We start from the raw sequence: 22003 nt of genomic DNA, 5'->3' as shown, positions 1-22003 counted from the left end.
CCACATGAAGTTTGGAGGTCTGTAGTGATTGACTCTGCAGAAAGTTGGCGACCACTACCACTTGGTGGCTGAGTTGCTGTCGTTCCAAATCGCTTCCACTTTGTTATAATACCACTGACAGTTGACTGGAATATTTAGGAGCAAAGAAATTTCATGACGGGACTTGTTGCACAGGTGGCATCCTATCACAGTACCACGCTAGAATTCACTGAGCTCCTGAGAGTGACCCCTTCTTCCACAAATGTTTGTAGAAACAGTCTGCATGCCCAGGTGCTTAATTTTATACACCTGTGGCCATGGAAGTGATTGGAACACTTGATTTCAATTATTTGGATGGGTGAGTGAATACTTTTGGCAATAAAGTGTATGTCTTGCATTTAGGGGTGAGTGATTTGGGAATATTGCAGTGATTTGAAGTGAAATGATGTAATAATATGTGAATTAAATTGTTCTTCTGTGTATGTTCTTAATACATACAAGCATATCCCTAACTATCGCGTGTTTTCATTTTAAAATATACCCTGGTCATATTAAATAAAATAATAAGGATCAAAGATGAAAAAATGTGTCTAAATGAAAAAAATGTATTTTAAAAAATCACTTCATTATTTTAAGATAAATAGTTTAAGAAATCCTCTAGTCCATGTGATTTTAAAGAAACAAAATAGAACTTCATTATGAAAACATTTCAAAAGTGTACCTCCTACTGTACGTCCCAGCATCTTCATATGAGGACATTACATCTTTGGTTCCCTGCATCCTTACTCTTAATTTTGCTGAACTTAGAGCTGTTACCTCATTCGTGGACACTTTATCTGCCATTATGTGTTCACAAAAGTACACTACAATTGTCAGTGTCTGTTCAAGATGGCCACCATTTTAACCTGTATCCTCAATGGCCACTCCTGACCCAAAACTGTTCAAGGTGCAAAACCTTTTTCAAATGTATAGTTGAAACTTGTTTACTTGTGCTTAGTAACATTTGAAGTTTTATATGGCATGCAAATTTGACAAGTTTTATCAACAGTAACAAGCTACAGCGCTGCTAAACACCAGTGTTAATTTAATCGACTAAACCTATAGTGTGAAAAAAAAAAAGTGTTTGTTGACTACCTTTTTTTTCATGACAAAAACTAGACTATGACTAAAATGTGACTAAAACTAAAAGACGTGATTAAAAGACTAAGACTGAGACTTAAATTTAAAATAGCTGTCAAAATTAACACTGCTAAACAGGAAGTACTCATATGAGGACATTGGGACTTTTCAGTGGTGTAAATATGGAACTTTAGCTTTGTCAGATTTTGGACAGAAACCAACAGTTTACAAGTAAAGGTGAGTGTAAATACTTAGGCTATTCTATGTGGTACAAATTAGTCTACTAGGTTTTTATTAGTATGTGATACATTTCCAGAGCATATTTCTTTACTAAGAGCGGAAAGATGAATGAATAGGAGAGAATAAGAAAACTCTGAGGTATCCTATTCAGCTGATACTTCATGTTGGGTTGACATTTTATTTTTCAAATCTATTTTAAAAATATGTTCCTGCAGAAAAAAATGGGCACTCGTAATAATGCAGAATAATAGAATACTTTTATTTAAGGCTGGGGTTTTGAACCTAAACCTCTATTTTTTATTTCAGAAGAATAATATTGTCACAATTTTTGCTAATTTCATGTTGCATTGTTCAGAAACACCTTTTGGTTTATTTAAAAAAGAAGTAAGAGAAAACACTTTACAGATTTCTTTTAAAACTGTAACATTGCTGTTGCCACCAAAACAGTGCTCTCACTACCGTAACATTGTATTATTTCGGATTTTAAAAAACTAAATATTGAACCATTACTTGTGGTGTGTAGACATTTTAAGTAAAATGTGAATTAAAACTAATGAATCCACAACTTTGAAAGTTTGATTTATGCATTTTAACAGAGAATAAGATTACAAATGGAGAACACAAAAACAATAATACATTGTTTAATGAAAATATAGCATTAACTATATGTAGAGTCAAACAAAATCAAAAAATATTTCTAAGATCATTTTTATTTTCTCAAAGAACATTTTGTTTAAATAATGAAAAATTTGGAAGATGAAAAATATCAGGAAACTGCAAAAATACAAAGCAAGATTGAAGTAGAAATGTGTAGTTTGGGTCTTTATCAGTTATGGAATTGGTGCTTTTTTTCTTCAGGATATTTCCAGCTCAGTTTTTGTACCAATTTGGAAGAGTTGCCCACATGGTGTTACACATTAGTGTCTTTACTGTGTTATACAGTCACTCATATGAGGGCATCAGGTCCTACTAATCCCATATAAGCAGGCGATATCCAAAATAGACGGCAAATGAAAGCTCGTGTGGTCTCAGGAGAACAAGGACTACGTCTGACATCACTTCACGTGCGTACTTACGTATGAGGCACGCAACCCTGACGCAGAGTACATATTCCAAGCTCCCGCCCTTCTCCTTCCCTTTCCGCTTTGCGACGTAAACGTGCCTAAGGTGCTCGGTTCTTCACTCGAAGCTAAGGCTCGCAATCCGGCGACTAGCACCGTCAAATTTAGGCATCCAACGCGACAAAGTTAAAATCCGAAATCTACAATGGCCTCTGTGTCCGAGCTTGCCTGCATTTACTCTGCTCTGATCCTCCACGACGATGAAGTCACCGTCACAGTAAGTGTCCCGGTTGATCCCTGACAGCTCACACAACCCTCTTAACTGGAGTCCTGTGAAGTGTGCGCTCAGCAAAAACACCAGTTAAATTAGTTGGCATGTTACTGACTCCACTGACAACATTGAGTAGTGATAAGTTTTCTAAAATTTGAGTTTTGGGTTCAAACCTGCTAGCTGTCCCGGCTACCGGCAAAAATGGCGGCATGCCTTTTACAGCGTTAGGCCACGTTCCCGTCACCAGCTTATGTTTATGCTCATTTTTTCAAAACCAGATCGAATGAAAACCACGTGAACACCACAGCTGTTGTTTTCTGTGTTCAAAACCTCTTTAAATGTTGATGTAAACTCCATACCTCACTGACAGGTGCTAGCTAATGCTAAGCTACCGAATCAACACCAGGCTACCATGCTTTGACTTGCATTCAGTTATCCTAGAGAGTTTAATGGTCGTTACATTGTTACTTTTCATGTCTGCCTGGGTTACTTTACCAAACTGAAGCTGCCTTTAATGCCAGGTGGTCTGATTTGGTACACGTGAATGCAACACAGCATTAACATGATGCTGCTCTGCTTAATTAGGTCCTGTCTCAATGAGGTAAGGGGTCAGATCTTGCCTTTAGCAATAAACTGTTAATCACTGACATGGTTTTATTAGACATACTTATCTTTTCATGTCCACTGTGAAGGTTCTTTGATTTAGTCAGTCATTAAATAGTTAAGGGAGAAGATCATGCATTTCGCTATTAAAGTGGCTGGAGCACTATACATTTTATTTGTAGTGCTTTAAAGAAGGAACTTATAACACACATAAACAAACTGCATATTGTCATGATATACTGTTAAAACAGAACCAGGTTAAAATGGCAAATCAGAAGTGCTAATGAAAACTGGGGATGGGTCTTTGGAAGAAACCTGCCAACTCGAGCATCTATAATGTTAACAATTAATTGATTAATCGTTACGTATGTATAAAAACATACATACATGGGCATATTTATGTAACATTTTCCTATATAACAAAAACAGGTAACTAATGAGTGTGATTCTCAATGATTTATTTATTTTCACCCTTGAAGGCCCAAGGCTCCTAAACATAAAGAAGGCATGGTCTGTTGTATTACCTATGGCGGGGATTCGCACAAAAAAATATACAAGCATCTCAAAAAACTATTCAAACCCCAACACAACCACAACAAACAATAGCCTCAGTTGGCTGCCTTTTTTTCACAAAATAAAGTTAGAAGGAATCCAAAGTTAATAGCCCATCATATAACAGAGAGCGGGCCTCATAAAAAAAACAACAAACAAAACCCACTCATAATGTCAAGACGGTAGATATTGTTGTGCAGAGTAAGACGTGTTTAGTCTCTATTAAATGCCAACATCAAATCGACTAAATTCCCCGTGATCGACCAAATTCTTAACGACCAATTAAGCTATTGTCAATTAATTGTTCCCATCCCTAATGAAAACATTAGAGTGACATAGACACTGACACTCAGAGCTGCCAGCTAAAATGTTTTATTTTGGAAAAACTGTCTTTACAATGTTAGGAACTAGATAATTTAAGCTTGTGACTTGAATTGTAACAATATCTGCTTGTTTGTAGGAGGACAAGCTGAATGCTCTGATCAAGGCTGCTGGAGTCACCGTGGAGCCCTTCTGGCCAAGTCTTTTCGCCAAGGTGAGTGATACATATGCATGTACTGCTGAAGTGACGAGTTCCTTGTTAATAACATCTGAAAGGTTGCTTAGGTGGGATATGAGCAAACGTAAGAGCCCTGAAACTTAAGTGATGCCCTCAAATCTCATTGGCCGTTTTGGTATCCAAAATAGGTACATTGAGAAATAGCCAGGTTGTGTTTCTGTGGCTTACTTGTCAAGAACAAAAACACTACAGGGCTGTGGGCAAAGACAGCCAGCACCTACTTTTTCATGTGAAAAATGTTGTGTATGGGATTTTGTCTGCAAGATTTGTTTTCACATCTACTTACTTCTAGCACTAATGTGATGGGCCAGTAATATAAATTTCTATTGCTCCTATGAAGAGCTTTGTACTGTTACTTTCAACCCATTCAATAGTATGTGAATTTATGGAAACATTGTGAAGTGGTAATAAGAATTGCTGTTGATAATTCATTACCATAATACTGAAAATGCGTCAAGTACTACTTTACTGAATGAAATGTTTGCAGCAGGCCTATGCAGAAAATTTGACCGTAGTGCAGTGGGATGTAGAGATTTATAGTTTGTACTGGGTGATATGAACACAAAATGCAGTAGTTCTACTTGTGTAAAAAGTTTTCTCTAGAGTCCATGCATGACTCATAAGAACAAGCCTTCAACATTTTCATAAAGTGACGCTGACATGTTTTATTTTTCATTTGCAGGCCCTCACCAGCGTCGACATCGGCAGCCTGATCTGCAACGTTGGAGCCGGAGGTGGAGCTCCAGCTGGTGCTCCTGCTGCTGGAGGAGCGGCTGCTGCTGGTGGTGACGCCCCAGGTAAATGCACAAACTGTGGTTTAAAGAGAGCCCATGATAAGCCATGTTGATTTTGATAAAATAAAAGTGTCTTCTAATCGAACGTTGCACAAAGAAATGCACTACGTTTCTACATTTCTGAGTATACTTCAATTTTTGCAGGTTATTCTGGCTGCTTTGTTCTTTTTGCATCTTTTAGATGGTTCTCATCTAAATCTACAGTACAGTCATTTCTTATTCGTTTTCATCTTCACTGAAACAGCCATTGATTTAAACGTTGGAAAGGGTCATAGGATGAAACTCCGAAGGAAGAACAATTCAGCCACATGACATAATTACCCTTCATGTGGAGTGCCATACATATAGAAGACACTAATGTTAATTTATTAGCATCTAGAGTTAATATTCAATCTAACCGGGTTTAGAAAGGCTCATTGTAGATGTGCTTCAGATGCTTCTGTGATTAGTGTCCATCAGAACTAGAAGATAATCTGTAAATGTTAATCTGCACTTCTGACTCTTAAGACTGTTAAATGCAGTACTTTTTAAAATCCTCACCTAAAAGAACCTCAGCCAAACTTCTTAACATCTTATTTAACCTCAAAACACTCGTGGCCTTGTGTTAAAATGATCGGGAACTGCAAGAGTTAATTTGTGCACCCTGTGACTTTTGATGTTAACCATACTTCGTGTTGTCATCCCTACAGCCAAGGAGGAGGAGAAGAAAGAGGAGAAGAAGGAAGAGTCTGAGGAGTCTGATGATGACATGGGCTTCGGTCTCTTCGATTAAAACAGATGTTTTTGTAAAAACACATTAAAACCACAAAAAGACTGATAACCTTGTCAGACTTTTTTTCTCTCATGAACAGTCTGCAGTACAAGCAGCTACTGTAACCTGTAATTTTGGAGACACACCTCATCAGCATCCACACCATAAATGGTACCGTTAAAAACATATTTTTAAAGTTTATGTAATTAAAGCTTTGTGTACAGGCACAGCTCAAAAAATTAGAATATCATGAGAAAGTAAAATATTGTCACTCATTTCAGAAAGTGAAACCCTTATATAGACTCATTACACAGAGTGAAATACACTGAATCCAGTGACTTGTAGGGAGTTATATTGAGGTAAAACCTAGGATGAATGACAGAGCTTAGACAACAGGGAGACAAAGCCAACATGTAGCAAACTTGTGTCTGGTATGAAAGCTGTTAGAGCAGCAACAGCCGCAAGCAGAAAAAAACGTCACACTACCAACGTGGCCCAAAACATGGGGGCCCCCTGGTGATTGTATAAGCTCAAATTAACTCCAAATGCAGATATATAGGGAGTTTTTTTTAGTTTAATGTACACCCATTTAGGCTGCCCCCATGTTTGATTCCATTGGTAGGTATTGGAGGCTTCAGTGACCTTGTGCTTCCTGGCTAGTGCAAATAGGGAAATATTCTCTAGAGGTAGTGAGTACTTTATTTACATGACCTATGACTGAGAATAAATTGACGCGGTGTGCACAAATCATGGTTTCTTGAATGGTTACTTCTATGTTAAGTGCAGTCCATGAAAAGTGTCTGCATAAAAGTAGAGGTATTGGGTCTGCTTCAGACCAAGAGTCTCAGATCTTTATTCATCTCAGAGTTACTCTAAAACTGAAGGTGGCCTAGAGGTACTTCCAGCACAAACTGGGCTAAAATATCTCAAATTAGAATATCAAAAAGTTTTATTTCATTGAATCAATTTAAATAGCGAAACTCATATTGATTCATTACACACTGACTGATATATCTCAAGTGTTCATTTCTTTTCATTTTGATGATTATGGCTTGCGGATAACGAGAACCTAAAATCCAGTATGACATAAAATTTAAATATTGTGAAAAAGTTCAATAATGAAGCCTCATGGTGTCACATTCTAATCAGCTAATTAACTCAAAACCCCTATAAAAGTTTCCTGAGCCTTTAAATGGTCTCTCAGTCTGGATGGGTAGCCTACACAATCATGGGGACGACCGCTGACCTGACAGCTGTCCGGCACAAGGAGGGTAAGACACAAAGGCTGAATCTCAATCTCCTCCCTAAACCCTGAAGCCCTCATTGACTTAACTGACTGCACCTGGAAAGTGATTGGGTGAGTGAGCCAGCAAGAGCTTGAAGTGATAAAAACAGGAATGGGACAGCCTTTTGTTTTTGTTGACAGTCTGCATTTTGCAGAGCTTTAAAGAAAGATTAAAAAAAAAAGTGTGCCTCACCTATAGACCTGTTTTCTCAGTGGATGAAGGCTGTTTTATATAATATACTGGGACTGAGACAGTGTTTCTAAGACCTGTCTCTGAAATGGATATGCTATTGCAGTGGTTCCCAAAGTGGGCCCTGGGCCCCCCTAGGGGGGTGCAAGGTCATGATAGGGGGGTGTGGTAAGGCTAGAAGAATAGAAGCAGTCCATTGATATCACCACAAATTTAACAACGTCCCAGAAAGCCTTGGCCAAACTCTTTCCTTTTGCAGCATCCTACCTGAGATAGTTGAGATAGTTTTATTTCTGCTTTTGCTGCAATTAAGACAACAAAAATTCAAAGCTGGACATTGAAAATGGCCTGAGATGGCCATTCTCACAGCTGTAACCAAGACTCAAGAGATCTGTCATTGAAATCATTGCAGGACTTATAAATCTTAAAAATGTTCAAGTTTGTATCTTCAGCGAACTGTTCATCTTTGGAGAGTCCAGATGATAAAACTCAAAATATTTGAGAAGTTTCATGTTGTGGTAAATTCTAGTTTAAAGGAATTTGTGTGCAAAAGTTGTGAATGCCAGTGTGTTTGCTGTACATTTGCATGTTTTTGCATGTTGATAATGATATGTATGGTGAGGGGTAAGGGGAGGCCCGAAAATATTTTTATCTACGAGAGGGGGGCCTGGCAAAAAAAGTTTGGAAACTACTGCTCTATTGTATGAGGAACAGTAGAGAGTAAAGCTTATCTTACGTTGTATTTGTTGAATGTTTAAACAGGGTTATGTCTTTTAAGTCTTTTTATGTAGTTTGAGTTAAGTTTTGTTTTTACATTGCCCCCTCCTGGTTGAAAAAAGGTTTTTGACTAGGTGAGAGCTACTTACCATCAGAAGTCTTTGGAGTGCAGATGGCAGGTGTTTCACCTCCAGGCCAGGATTATCTTTTTTAAAAGTTGCCTTGGACCCTATTTGTCTGTGAGTATTGTGTTTTTATGTTTGAAGGTAGAGAAAGACACAGAAAGTAACAGTTGAGTTTGTGCTTAACATTTTTATCTGAAATTTGTAGTTAGCGAGGCGGTTAGCTAGTGGAGCTGTAAGCTAGCAGCATGACTTAGCATTTTGAGTTTGCTGATTATGGTCTCTGTGCCTTATATGTTAGGTAGTTGTTTTTCTTTTTAAATTTTTTAAACATTTTTTTTAAATTTGTGCTTTTATTGTAGTATTACAAAACATTAGATAGGAATTCTTCCAAAAAAGGAAAAGAAAAGTTACATTTCGTACTTCCTGGAGGTTTTCAAGTTGTTAGCTATCCATCTGCTTTAAACCCCGGTTAGTAATAGCCAAGACAGTACAGATAGAAATAGGTGAATAATAGCAACTTCTCTGATGTTAAGTCTAAACCATCATGAAAACAATACATTGTTGTGGCTATTTTGTGAGGGGACACATTAGTTAAAATTCCTCTACCTCAAAAAGGTTAGCAAAAACAGATAAATGCACTTCATCCCCGAGAGTACCTGGATGCCAACATGTCCTGTGGTAGAGTTGGTTAATCTACCAAATTCTATAGTTGCTTAATGATTGATTTACTGTCAATGTTTTACTTGTTTTGAAACATACCAATGAAAATACATTAAAGTTTTTTTTTCAGCTTTTAGGGTCTATCTTAAAGGTAAGGATGAGGATAGAGAGAGTGAGGAGGACAGCTGGTACCGGGAATCGATCCTCCGACCAGAGTGCCGGGATCTACAGCCTCAGCCTCAGCACACGTGGGGCTTTTGCACTGTGGCTTCTGACCGCGCAGAGCCAAACCAAGCCATGGTGTTTTGCGTGTGACGCCTGCGTTTCCAAACCGACTCCCGAGTGCTAGTAATTAAAGGCATTTAAAGGCATTGAAAAGCGCACACGAAAAGACCCTCTATGGCCGTGCTGCACTCACACCGACAGGGGGCGATACAGGAACGGACCACCACCAAAGAGAGCTCATATTCACGTATTTCACTGAGTAAAGGTGAGGTGGAAGGAGAAAAGTAACATCTAACTCTTAAATACTTTATATGGAAGTGATTTGCAAATGCCAGAAGTCCCTGGGAAGCGATGTAAGTGATAAAAATGAAATGTTTTGATCGCCAGGTGTTCCTCCTGACAATATGTTTCATTTCGTTAAACCATCTTTCACGTTTTTGTTCCCTGATCTACATCTCAGTTGTGGTTAGGGGTGCTTTTTAGTGACTTATAAATCAGAGCACTCATTGTATTTTTAAAGGTATGATCAACTTGGGTTTTGAGAGCATACTTTAAGCATCAGTTTCCGTAGTGTAGTGGTTATCACGTTCGCCTCACACGCGAAAGGTCCCCGGTTCGAAACCGGGCGGAAACATATTTGCACTTTTCTTTGACATTTTTACCGTCATGCATGACCAAAAGCATACTGTCACAATTACTGCTCCAAGGTATACCCAGTTGAACAGCCCTTCTGAGCACTGTACTATACCACACTACCAATGCATTGAGCAGGATTCAGTCTTTGCCACAGTGGTGATGGTAAAATCTGCTTTCTATGGCTGTTCATTACATAATGACTCCTCGTGTGGTGAAGTTAAATAACATAGACCCATTTTAAGTGAAGATTGTCTACCATGACTTTATAACCCACACGCCAAGGCGGTTATCCTTTGCTGGATAGACTGCTTAAATGTAAGAGTAAGGACGGAGTATACCTATTATTACAGGCCCCACTACACCAGTGTTTATAACCTTGACATAAAATGAACCAGGTTTTTTTTTTAGTGCCATAGACTACAAATTTCATGGATGATTTCTAGAGCACTAAATAAAAATGGTGTCTTGACCCCACGTACCTCTGTCAATATAGCTTTAGCTCAGAGAAGATTTCTTCTGATCATGGACTGTGTGCTTACACTCAAAAAGCCTTTTCAAGATGTTTCTTAGACTTTGTGATTTTTATGTTGCATGCATTTAAACATATTTTGAATTCTACTTAAAGAGACCTATAACTAATGTATGTTTTACTGCACAGTTTTGCTTCTTAAATAGGATCCTCATTTAGATTTGGACAGCTTTACACCCTGATTGTCATAATCATCCACCTGATTAATTAATTTCAGTGCTGTTGATTTCTTGGTTTATAAAATACACTTGTGGGTAGCTGAAAGGATTGATGAAACACCTCTTCTTCCGCGGACTACTACTTTCTCCTGAAAGGCAAGACATTCACTTCTCTGCTGTCTAAAGTTTGTACCCACTCCAGAGACCATGCTTGCAGTAATATTGGAAAAGCAGTGAAACATGCCATAAGAAGCTGACACACATGATTTCTTTACAACAGTGTTTTATTTGCTTGGTTTAGCAACTGTACACGTGACTCCTTCCTGAGAATACTGCTCACCTCAGGGGAGAGGGGGCAGTGGGATGGAGAGAGAAACTGAGAGGGAAGAGAGGAAGACAAAGTAGAAATGTGGATGTGAAAGAGCAGGAGCAAAGAGGGTATAAGGATATAAATAACTCCACTGGTGGAGGTAGAAAGACAAGGAAAAGGAGGGCAGGTGAGGGCCAATGTGGCTTAATTTGGTCACCAGCCCATACTGTAAAAATCTCTACAAAATAACCTTGTTATAGGGGTAACTATCCCTGATTTCTACAGAAACTGCAGCTGTGAAACAAGCCAAGATTAAAGCCTATTACAGTGTGGATCCAGTAGGTTTAATATTACACAATGACGTGTGAGTTTGAGCTAAAATTGTTTTTGAATAACTGAGTGTACTAATATCAGAGTAATCTTGTTTAAATGTTATTTTCAACTCTGTGAAAGTTAATCAGGCAGATACCTACTGTACAGCAAAGTCTGTGCGGTGACTGCCATCAAAAAAACCTTCCCTCATTTCTTAGCCTCCTCCCTCTTCATCCATCCCCTTACTAAATATTCATGCCTCAGAACATGTTAAAAATATAGCTTCTTTGTATATTTTCTATGTAAGTTAACTTAAAAAAGTGGCTTGTGACATTTACGTTTGATCTTCAGAGTTCGGCTTTCTTATCAAACTTTTTTTAGCCGTTTCTTGCAGCCTGAGATAAAGAGATCTAGAGAAGAAGATGAAAAGACATGAAATATGATATCAAGAGGTAATTAAAGCAATCTATTAAAGTTCTGACATAGAGACATACTGTAAAAGCCATGGCTGAAAATAGAAATAATAATTAATGATATAAAAGCATTTTTTAAACAATATTAATGCATAATCTTCATTTTCCTCCTCATCCTGGCTCTTCAGTTCCAGTTGTAACATCCTGTGTATCTGTGAGGCTTTGTTGTGTTTACGGCGAATATCCATCTGCAAAATATCTCTGCAGTCCTTCATGCAAGCCTCTGAAACCTTTGACTGAGTCATTTAAAAGTAAAAAAAAAAAAAAAAAGTAATGGATATTTTTTAAAAACTCATCTCTTTATGATAAGTGATTGAGGAGAGGAGTGTGTCTCTGGATACAGAAGCAAATAATAATTTGACAAAAGTACAAAAAGTATTGACTGAAACATGACCTCACATGACCAACATCGCCAGAGAGAAGAAAGAAACGAATGTTGGAGAAAGAAGAGGACGCTGATTGTTTCAGTCATGTTTGCTCTCCATCAGTTCATTTTTCATCCTTCCAGCATTGATAATCCATCCAAAAGTTCCTCTTTCTTCATTACTTGGTAAAAGTACTGCACTTTCTCAGTCTACAACCATAAAAACTAATGTGGGCGTGGCTGGGTGATCATCTTTAGCCGTGATTGGTCAATGACGTCCAGTAGGTTCTTGGCATCAACTGCGAGGGCATGAGCTGCCATGAGCATCTGCTTCTTGTAGTCCTTTTGTAAACTGTACAGAACAGACAAAATGTCAATGTTTCTGTAAAGAAATAAAGAAAACCAGCAGTTTAAAATGTCAGAGGGTTTTTTTTCAATCTACCTTGTCATGACGTACTGCTGTGCCAGTTTCATCTTTGATATTAATTCAGCCAGATCTGAGTTCAGCAACTTCTGAGCCATCTCAATCTGTGGTAACGCAGAGAAAAAAGTCAACATATTTTTAAAGATGAAAACAATAATAATGCATATTCCTGAAGTTAGTTGAGTCATAAAAGACAAATTACAAAATAGAAGGTTGAAATTCAACAGAAGCATAGAAACGATGGGTGGTAATATAGCAATTCTTTACCCCGGAGTATTTAAAAATAGCCACGGTATCCCTTTAATTACTGCCATGAAAAAATCTGCTGTGTGAGCAGCATATGTCTATAATGAAGTCTAGGGTGTGACTGTATTTGTGTTCATTGAGGTCTTGGTTCAGTGCATGTAGTCACATGACAAATGCGTCTAAATTCTTTCCTGTAGTCTGGTGAAAAATGGCAATCACAAATGACAGTCTTGCCTGTCAATCCAAGGGGCAGTAACATTTGTAACCGTTTGATAAGTGCTTTTAAACAACCACCGACATAGAAGTAGAAACAGACAACAAAACAAAGAGGAAAAGTTAACTATGTGTCCAGTAGCAGAAGAGTAACAAGACCTGCCAACTTCTTCCTCTTACAAACATCTCTGTTTTTTCTTGTTTTTTTTTTTAAGCTTCTAGATGTAAAAGCAGAGAGGGTTGAGGACTTTAGCAAGGCTGATGCATTTTACAGGCTATAGCAGATACACAGAATTATAAAACAGCAGCTACATCTGTGTATTTAGGTGCTCTGCTCTGACTCCGTTACAACTTCCATCCTGTTTACTGTGCGTTTGTTCTGTGGTCCTTCAATGACAAACAAGAGTCATGATTTTGCACAAATAATGCACACATTAGCCAGCGTTCTCTACATGTCTGCATAGAGCTGTTTACTACCAACCATGTGACAACATCACTGCACACTACACAACTCATAAATAAAATAACCTTAAAAAGGCTCTAAAATACACATTTTTTCATTATTACAATGTACTATTTTTTTAGTCTCAGAAGATATCACACTGTTCATTTCGGTGTTGCTTTTTGTTTTGCATCTTTTTAAAAAATGTTTTCCTCTTTTTTTCCTGTTTGAGGCTGAACCAGCGTTCACAGGTAGTTCTTAATAACACTAGAAGGATCAAACTGTGAGCTACACGACTTTCAGCCTATAAATTTAGGATTTTATGTTCTTTTCTAACAGATGTACCAAGCCCGTACCAACCAAACCAATTTTTCTGATCAGACAAACTTTGACAGAGTTACGGTAATAATACTCCAGACATATAAAACAAAGCGCCAGCCCTGGGTCAGTAGGTAAAGGGTTAAGTCAACATTTTCTTTTACTTCACCATAAAACAGGTCAGAGTTTGCCCAACAGGTCACAGCTTCTGAACAATGATAAATCTCTAAATCAGCTGTTAAATGTTCTAAGTGGCTGAATCAAAACTGATATGCTACAACAAATAAACATCTAGGATTGATGTCATTATTTCCAATGTGAAAATCAAAATTACATAAAATTAATGAAAAATGTAACTTAAAATTGCCAATTTTAGCTGATAACGATGGTAAACCGATGCATCTGTGCATCTCTAAGTACAATATATATCTCATACATGTAAATACATCGTTAACGTGTTTGCATGCATCACATAATTCAACATCAAGGTTTTCCTGATAAATTAACTCTCTACTTGTGTTCATGGATTTTTATTTTTCTGGATGGATTTCTTAATACTCATTATTTAATTTTAGTTTGAGTGTGTATTTGTGTTAACCTCTCTGTGTGTGCTAGCTGGCAGCACAGGAAGTGTCTCATCCACTGTTGCTAGCAGAGTCCTAAGCGCCAAACCGACCTCCTAATAAAAAAAAACACAGCTGTGGTTATTTCTACATCACTTTTCAGTTTGTATGCTCTTTTAAATGACAGTTTTAGACAGGTGAAAAACTGGCATTTTAAAGTTTTCTCTGTTAGACCACCCCAAGGTTAAACATGACCACTTTATTAAAGCACTGCCCTCAACCTTTTCTCCCCCCAGGAGTAACTAAAGAGCCTACCTTGACCATTGGGACGTACTCCTCAGGAGCTGCAGGCTGAATCCTATTGGACATCTCGATCACAGCTTTGACCAACCCTGTCACGTTCTCGTACACTTTGTCATTAGAACGATCCAGGTTGGCGGTGGGAGGCGGGCTGATCTCCTGAGGCTGCAGCTGGACCAGTGAAGAAAGTTCAATGAGTTATTGCAAGGATCAAGAAGTATTATGACGGTTCTCTTCTAGTAATTATTATTTTAAAAATCACTATATTAAAAAGTTTGTATCCCTACAGAAAAGCTCCTATTGCTACTGTTATGAATAAATTGCTGTAATTAGATGGAAACAACACTGGGGGGCAGCAGTAGACAAGCTTTACATGCTCATACAGACACATTTTCTCTGTCTTCATGCAGTTTTACTATCACATTAAATACATTTGCACTTTTACTATGACATGAAGTATGTAGTGTGGTTAGCACAGTTTGACAGACTGCTTCATGTTTAAATGTTTGTAAGCAAAAGAAAACGTACATTATGATCAGTTGACATCTTTGTTGCGCCTACTGGTAAGTATCGATCAATGCAGGTTAAGAAACAGTTCACAAATAGTGTGGTGAAGACATTAACTGGGGGCATAATTAAAGAGTGGAATGAAACTATTTGTTGGCCTCCTCAGAGAGAAAGAGGTCAGGAGAAGGCTTGGCTCAAATGGAAACTCAGCAGCAATGAGTCACTCACATTTCTGTATGAGCTTTAAAACAAATACAACCAGCAGCCTTTTCTGTATCACAAATTAAAACACTTTAAAGCTAATGTATGATTATGTGTGTGTTTCTTTTACATAAATAAGGAATGGAACTAATAATCCACAACACTACATGTAGCTACAGAACTACAGTAACACTACTTAATTTAACTTAACGTCTACAGATGCAAAGGAAGAAACACAGTGATTGTTTTAGTGTGGAAATCGATCCAATAAAAAGTGTTATGTTGACCTCTGAATTTTAGCCCAATTAATTCTTTACCAGAGATGCATTTCATTCTAAAAACTTTGGTTTTTGTCTCCAAAAGCCTTCTGAATAATATCCATTACTTTAAATTTGGAAAAAGTTGAACAAGGAGACCATTATTTTATATAAGATAAACTGGCTTTTGGAGTTTTTATGAAATCTCATTAACCACCTTAACTCTTGTTTTCATTGTAGAGCCTAAAAAGAGACAGTCCCAAATACTCTTCTGTTTAATCTCTGATAAAGAAAAACAATTCCAGACATATACTAGTAACTATCAGCTAACTCACTAACTCTACCATGACAACAGACACACACAGATCATCTTACCCTCCACGGCTATGGGGAGGTTGAGGAGAAGTAGGGGAGGTGGGGATGGTTGGAGGTGTATTTGACAGGAGGAGGTTGAAGGGGATTGGTGTGTGCAGATCATGCAGGGAGTGGGAAATGTTTGACGGATTGATAAATGGATGCAGAAAAACAGGTCAGAAAATAAAAAGGAGATGGCAGGATGTTACAGAGAAATGAGCAGAACGAATGGATTGATGTCAATGTCAGAGAGGGGGAGGAGCAGACAGAGAGGGAGAGAAGAGAGACAGCACATTAGGCAAAGCCAAACACAAGGTGACACAACATGCAACCCATAAGCAAAATCAAAGTCAATTCAAAAGAGATATGACGAAATGAAAATATCCAAGCCAAGCATGCAGGATTAAAATAGTAAAATAGACCACAACAAACTTTAGCGGTACATAAGAACAAGAGCTGAATAAATGTGTGCTGTACATGTGGATATCTACCTTAACCCCCTCGTTATAGCTGTCAACAGGACAGAGGCTGGCCAGGTTTCCAAGGTGACCAGGAGCTCCAGGGCGAGGCGGTTTCTTTGGAGGAGCCACATGTTCTTAGAAAAAGAAGTTTTCAAGTATTATGAGTATGTGATATGTTAGCATGCTAACTACTGCTAGCATTATATGACTTACTGTGAACTACCATTGTTAATAACCGCTGCATTCCTTTAAGTATGTGAAGCACTTTGAATTGCTGTATGTATGAATGGTGCTCGATATATCAAGTTGCCTTGCCTTGGCTTACCATCCTTAAATCGTCTGCTTGAAATATGCTAGCATGTTAGGTAATGCCATTATTCTAGTATTTAGAATGTCAACTGAAGCAAAGAGAGCCTAGCTGCAGACATCAGACATCCATGAGCACTTGGACACTTATAAACCAATGCACGTTCCCTCCTATTTTTTGTTTTTGTATTGTGGTGTCTTGAAAACTTAACTCCATTGGGTGTATGTACTCTATAGTAAACTAACCTTTCATTTTGGTGGATAAATGTCACATTTTGGGATAGAGAAGCTGTTTAAAAGTGCCGACATACTGCAGCCTCGTGCTGTATTGGGGTTCCTAAAATGCTTTGCTTGTGGCTGCTGTCTGCTAGAGGCACAAGCCGGTATACGACAGCAATTTTAAAACAGGGTGTCTCTGTCAATACCTGAAATTCATCCACAAAAATGAAACACTGGTTTACTTTTCAGTACCTACAACTATGGAGTTAAGTTTTAAATGAAAAGACACTTCAATTAAAAAAGACAGCAGGCAACGGAAGTGGTTGGAGCACAGTGCCCCTAGGATCGTCCCTTGTACTTTGTCAGTTGGGTGTGTTCAGTGGAGCTTTAAAAAAAAGGAGTTTATGGATGTCCAAGTGTGCATTTCTTAATGGAGGTCTGCAGACAGCTGCCTTTCAGTATAGCCAGTGACAACAGGGTATTTGTGTAGTAGGATGTAGGCATGAATTTATTCAGATAGGTCACAAGAATGCAATCCCAGAAAGTATGTGACTAAAAACATTTAGTTGAGCATAATACTTGAGGTGCTGATCATTTTATTAAAATGTAATACCTGAGATCAAAATCCAGAAGTGTATAAAACTGTTTGTTATCCTGGTAGCAGTTTAAGGAGCATGTTAATCCTTAATTCATTATAGTAGTTATAGCAAGAGATCGTGCCCTCTACATAGAACAATTTTGTACACTAAATACATGTTTTTCAGCTTAAAAGGACTTTATAATGTGTAAATAAAGCAAATCAAATCCTTTTTATGCCACACTGCAGAGCGTGATTTCACCTGTGTAAATTCAAAATTTAAAGATGAAATTTTGCTCACCTGGTTTCCCTACAGGTTGGTAGATGTGTTGGCTTCCTCCCTGTTCAGACAAACACAGAAACATAACAGGTTAGTGGGATAAATTTCCTGTCATATTTCATCCCAACATGGTGATTACAGGCTTACTAGGTAACTTTCAGAGCTAATTTTCAGACCAAAACAATTGAGCTCTTTGACCATACCTCCCTTATTACTCCCCTCCCTCTTCCCTCAGCGCCCCCACTTCCCGTGCCCCTCCTTTTTGTTTCACAGCCGTTTGTGTGAAAAAATCCTCTCTTCAGTTTGGAAAGTCTGTCAGTTCTCCTTCGGTTGTGCTGTTATGACAACACTCCAATATTAATCCCTTATACAGTGTTCCTCTCTATTTCCTTGTCATGGCAGGGCTAGTAGAGACAGAGGAGTTCACATTAAAAAATGTATGAAACATGTCCGAGCTTAAGTGACACATAACCAAGCTGAAAGGAGCTCTATCACGTCAGTGTCAACACAGAACCGAGAACAACAAACCCAGAGGAAGTTTGACTTCACACTCTGGAGTCATTCCTACCCAATATAGTAATACAAGTAATACTTGTGGTAATAATGCCACACAAGCCTCTCAAGACAAAATCTCTGAATAAGACAAATTTTGCCAGAAAAGTGGATTTACAAAACAGAGCATGACCCACATTTAAAGCTGTTGTTTCATATTATGAATCCATACAGTAATGTCACTGTAGACCTACAGCTGGTACCATATGTGAGCTTTCTGCTCAGAAATTCTCCTCGTTTTAGGGACATTAAAACTGACTTTTACAGTGAAATTATTCTTTGCAGCCTGTGCTCTTGGGTTTAAAGTTCCCATGAGCCCTCTGTGGTCATGTGGTTGGTGTGTAGGCTGTACCCTCCATGGCACCCAGACAGAAATACTTTCTCTTCTCCCAGCCGCTCTATTTCCTCTCTCTGTTTCTGTCTGTCAGTAGACAGAGTATGTTCCTCTACCTCCCCTTTGCACATTTATTTGTTCTCTATTTCTCTCCTTTTGCTCGCATTTGCTTCCCTTAAATCTATTTGTTATACCGATGCTTTCTATCAGGGTCTGGAGCTCAACAAAATCAGGTAAACAACAAGATTTCACCCCCATGCACTCTTTGACTAACCGGTGCTTGTAGTGTGCCGTCCTCTCTGTCAATGCTTCCTCTGCTGTTTCTGGACTCTGTCTTCTGCACGGAGGAGACAGAAAGAGACATTTAGATCTTAAAACAATAAAAAAGAATCTGTTTTGGAGCATTTTCATAGTACATTTGCTCTAGGTAGTTCTAGTTTAGTTCAGTTGTTAAAAATACAGAAGCAAACGACTGAAAATGGACACAAAAAAAAATCAGTAAGAAATTTAACAGACATAAACTCAATGCAAAGCAGCTCTTATTGAACAAGAAGCATGCATTATTTATCCACAAAAGCAAAATGAAACAAATAAGACCTGCACCAGTCACAAAGTTTTGCCTTCACCGCCCAAAAAGTCAGCATCAGTAAAGCAAATAAAACCTTGCACATAGTCCACCATTATAACCAAGCATGACTCTCTCTTTCCCTCTTTCAGTACCGTATTGGTAAAGCACGCCTTAAAGAGATGCATCCTGGGAGAACAGAGACTGAAGAAGACGGGAGGAGGAGAGCAGAGAGTGGAGGCCATCGAAAGAAGGGCACAGATAGAGACAGAAAGTATGAAAGACAGAGAGGGAAATAAGAAAAACTCAAGACATAAGAGAAGATAAAAGTACAGAGAGAGAGCAAACGTGGAAGATGGTGCAACCAAGGGAAAAGAACGAAGAAAAGTTGAGTCAGAGAAGAATGAAGGAGGAGGAAGGAGACAGAGAAAGAGAGAGAGTTTTTCCAGAGGAGGAAAAGCTCCACTGAGCCACAGAGACAAAATCCTACGAAGAAAAAAGATCCAACTGCCTCTCTGTTTCTCTCCCTGTCTGCTTCTCCCTCCCACTTTTTCCATCTCTTCCATCTCCCTCTGTCTCCTTCCCTCCCTCTCTCTCTCTCTCGATCTGATGGGTGACTCCATGTTCGATCCACCCTCTCTGTGGCTCTTGCCAATCCCACTTCCTCTCTCCCTCCTTCTGTCCTCATGTCTTCTCTTTTCCTCATCACAGACTTTCATCTGTCTTTTTTGACGTTATCTACATTTTCTTCTTGTTCTCTGTTTTTTCTCTGGTAAATCTTGACCTGCTGCTGTGGACTCACCGAACTCTACTACAACTATTAATATCTACCTTTTATCTATTATTAATAAATGTTTAAGTCAATGTAGATAATTGTTTACATCCTTGTGTTTCTTCTTTCTGTAGTGAAGTGTTAAATGCAAGAGGTACCAACAGCACCAGCTAACACTTAAGGGTGACAAAAAAGCAAATCTAACTATTTTTAATTTGAACCCTTTAGGAGGGTTTCAGAACATCTACCATCCTTCAAAGTACAATGTGTCATTTAGCCCACTCACTCCCAAAGTCTGGGTCAGGACCACAGTGGGGCTCAGGTGATTTTCTGGTCAACAAATGAGCTTTAGAATTATTTGCTACAGTATTTAATGTGACATTTATGTCTACAGTGCACATTACAGCCACCCTGTAACACTAATCCTCTACACTAAAAGTTGAGTTTATAGCACAAGTCAGCCAGCTGCACTCATGCTGCCATATTTGAACTGCTCTAGCCTGGCTATGCTTTGCTGCTCCCTCTGCAAGCTGCTGTTTACAACCCTCCTCCACCCCAGCTCATCTTTTATTCTGCTTCTGACTTAATCAGCATCTTTATGTTGTGATGCCTGCTCTGCTCTGGGTTTATTGCTGCTTTTCTCCCTACCTCAGGCTTTCCTTGTAGGTACAGGGAGAGCAGGAACATGTGTTGTTCATACTTTCCTGTTACTTACAAATATAAGATAACAGCAATAAGAGCAAATTAATAACTGCTAATAAAGTGAAAATTTATAACCACAAATCATGAATGTTTCTTGACAAAGTGGTCCTGACTGAATAAAACACAACAAGGCTGTATCAGCCACTGGATTACAAAAGTTCAAGTCACAGTTATTGATGCTTGGCTAATAAAAAAGAAATGCATTGTTCCAGACCAGACTGCTATTGAAGGCCCAAGGGGTCAAGCATGGGAAGAACGCCTATGTAACGGAGGTGAGGTGGCTTCTTCCAGGCTTGTAAAACAGAAAACCCTCGGTCAGGACCAATATGACCCCGGAATTAACGAGATCCCAACTAGCACCAGCCATAAGCTCAACCAGCCAGCTGATGGCACAGAAGGCAGTAACGAATGGACTCTAGACAGAGTGGACTTTCACTCAGCAAGAAGAAGACAGTGTACTATGACACAAAGCTTTAGTGACCCTCTTAAAAACATTATTTTATGAAGTTGGTTTCCTCTTTTTCTGTCCTAAGCCTGATCTACTGTTTTTTCCCATTTTGATGTAAAAGGGGCACTTTTGGTAGATCAGAAACTTAACTGAGACTGAATGAAAAAAAGTGATCAGAAAAATCAAGTAGTGCTAATGTGAGAAATGTGAGAGTTTTTTTTTTTAGTGGAATCAAAATGTAAAAACCCTACTGAATACAATGTGATACCTTTTTCTCAAATATTCCGCACAGGTGGCAATACTCCACAGCCGGAAAGCAATAACTGATCATGACCATGGCCAGCCCCCGGCCAATAAGCCAGCTACAACCTTAACTGCTGAATTTCTTGTGGGAAGCATGCCGTGTCCACAAAGCACACTGCCTAAAAATGTCTGAAGGTTTTTTTGTGTTTAAATCAGCTGAGTGTCACACTGATTATCAGAGATACCAAACACAGAGACTTTTTAGCACCTACAACTGTGACTTTTAGATAAGGACACAATTAACAGAGTCAGGACTGAATTTCTGTCTCCAGTGGTAACCAGATTACAAATAAGACATCAGGATATCAGTCTGGCAAGTTATCCTTAGAGATTTCCTGTTCTAGGAAGTATTAACGGTCTAAAATTCAGCAACCTGCCCAGATTTACCATTAAGAGTAATGATGGATGAAATGAAAACATCACCCCTATCCTTCATCTCTGTGCTTTTTCCATCCTCCTCTCTTTCCAACTCTCTTTCACCTGGCTCTAAAGTAAAAACAGCAGATAAAGGCAATAAGAGGAGAGACAATCTGTCCCAAAAAGAGAGAGGAAAAACAGCAGTTTTGTTTTGCAACAGTTCTGACTTTTGCAGTGACTGATGAGGTTCATTTGACTAAAACAGAGACAGTTCAAAGAGCTCCTGTTCCTAATCTGGCACACACAACACACATGGAGATGGTTAAATAATTAGAAAAGCAAAATGGATGCAGTTTATTAAACATGATTTTCTTCATTTTATGTATCAT

General features: G+C 38.5%; 2 protein-coding genes and 1 non-coding gene across 6 annotated transcripts in view; 2 read left to right on the top strand and 1 right to left on the bottom strand.

The window, feature by feature from the left end:
• Positions 1 to 2456: 2456 nt before the first annotated feature.
• Positions 2457 to 5995, top strand: rplp1 (ribosomal protein, large, P1). Its single transcript, XM_041808119.1, has 4 exons — positions 2457 to 2676; positions 4286 to 4360; positions 5067 to 5181; positions 5868 to 5995. Exons 1-4 carry the CDS (start codon positions 2605 to 2607, stop codon positions 5948 to 5950), a joined length of 345 nt encoding a protein of 114 aa, XP_041664053.1. The 5' UTR covers positions 2457 to 2604; the 3' UTR covers positions 5951 to 5995.
• Positions 5996 to 9692: 3697 nt separating this feature from the next.
• On the top strand, positions 9693 to 9765 carry trnav-cac. Its single transcript has one exon. It is a non-coding gene; the product is annotated as a tRNA-Val (tRNA).
• Positions 9766 to 10720: 955 nt separating this feature from the next.
• The window catches only part of ptk2aa (protein tyrosine kinase 2aa), a 95603-nt gene continuing 84320 nt past the window's right edge, over positions 10721 to 22003 (bottom strand). For all 4 annotated transcript variants that reach the window (XM_041809142.1, XM_041809141.1, XM_041809139.1 and 1 more), the window contains 7 exons: positions 18742 to 18804; positions 17603 to 17642; positions 16230 to 16333; positions 14435 to 14590; positions 14155 to 14235; positions 12356 to 12441; positions 10721 to 12265 (listed from right to left, as the gene is read on the bottom strand). In XM_041809142.1, coding sequence (XP_041665076.1) covers positions 12139 to 12265; positions 12356 to 12441; positions 14155 to 14235; positions 14435 to 14590; positions 16230 to 16333; positions 17603 to 17642; positions 18742 to 18804 — 657 coding nt within the window. In that variant the 3' untranslated portion in view covers positions 10721 to 12138. The remainder of the gene's footprint in view (positions 12266 to 12355; positions 12442 to 14154; positions 14236 to 14434; positions 14591 to 16229; positions 16334 to 17602; positions 17643 to 18741; positions 18805 to 22003) is intronic.

This window comes from Cheilinus undulatus, linkage group 16, assembly GCF_018320785.1.
Source record: "Cheilinus undulatus linkage group 16, ASM1832078v1, whole genome shotgun sequence".
Lineage (NCBI taxonomy): Eukaryota > Metazoa > Chordata > Actinopteri > Labriformes > Labridae > Cheilinus > Cheilinus undulatus.
The sequence above is the reverse complement of the archived record's forward strand: the minus strand, read 5'-3'. Positions and strand labels throughout refer to the sequence as shown.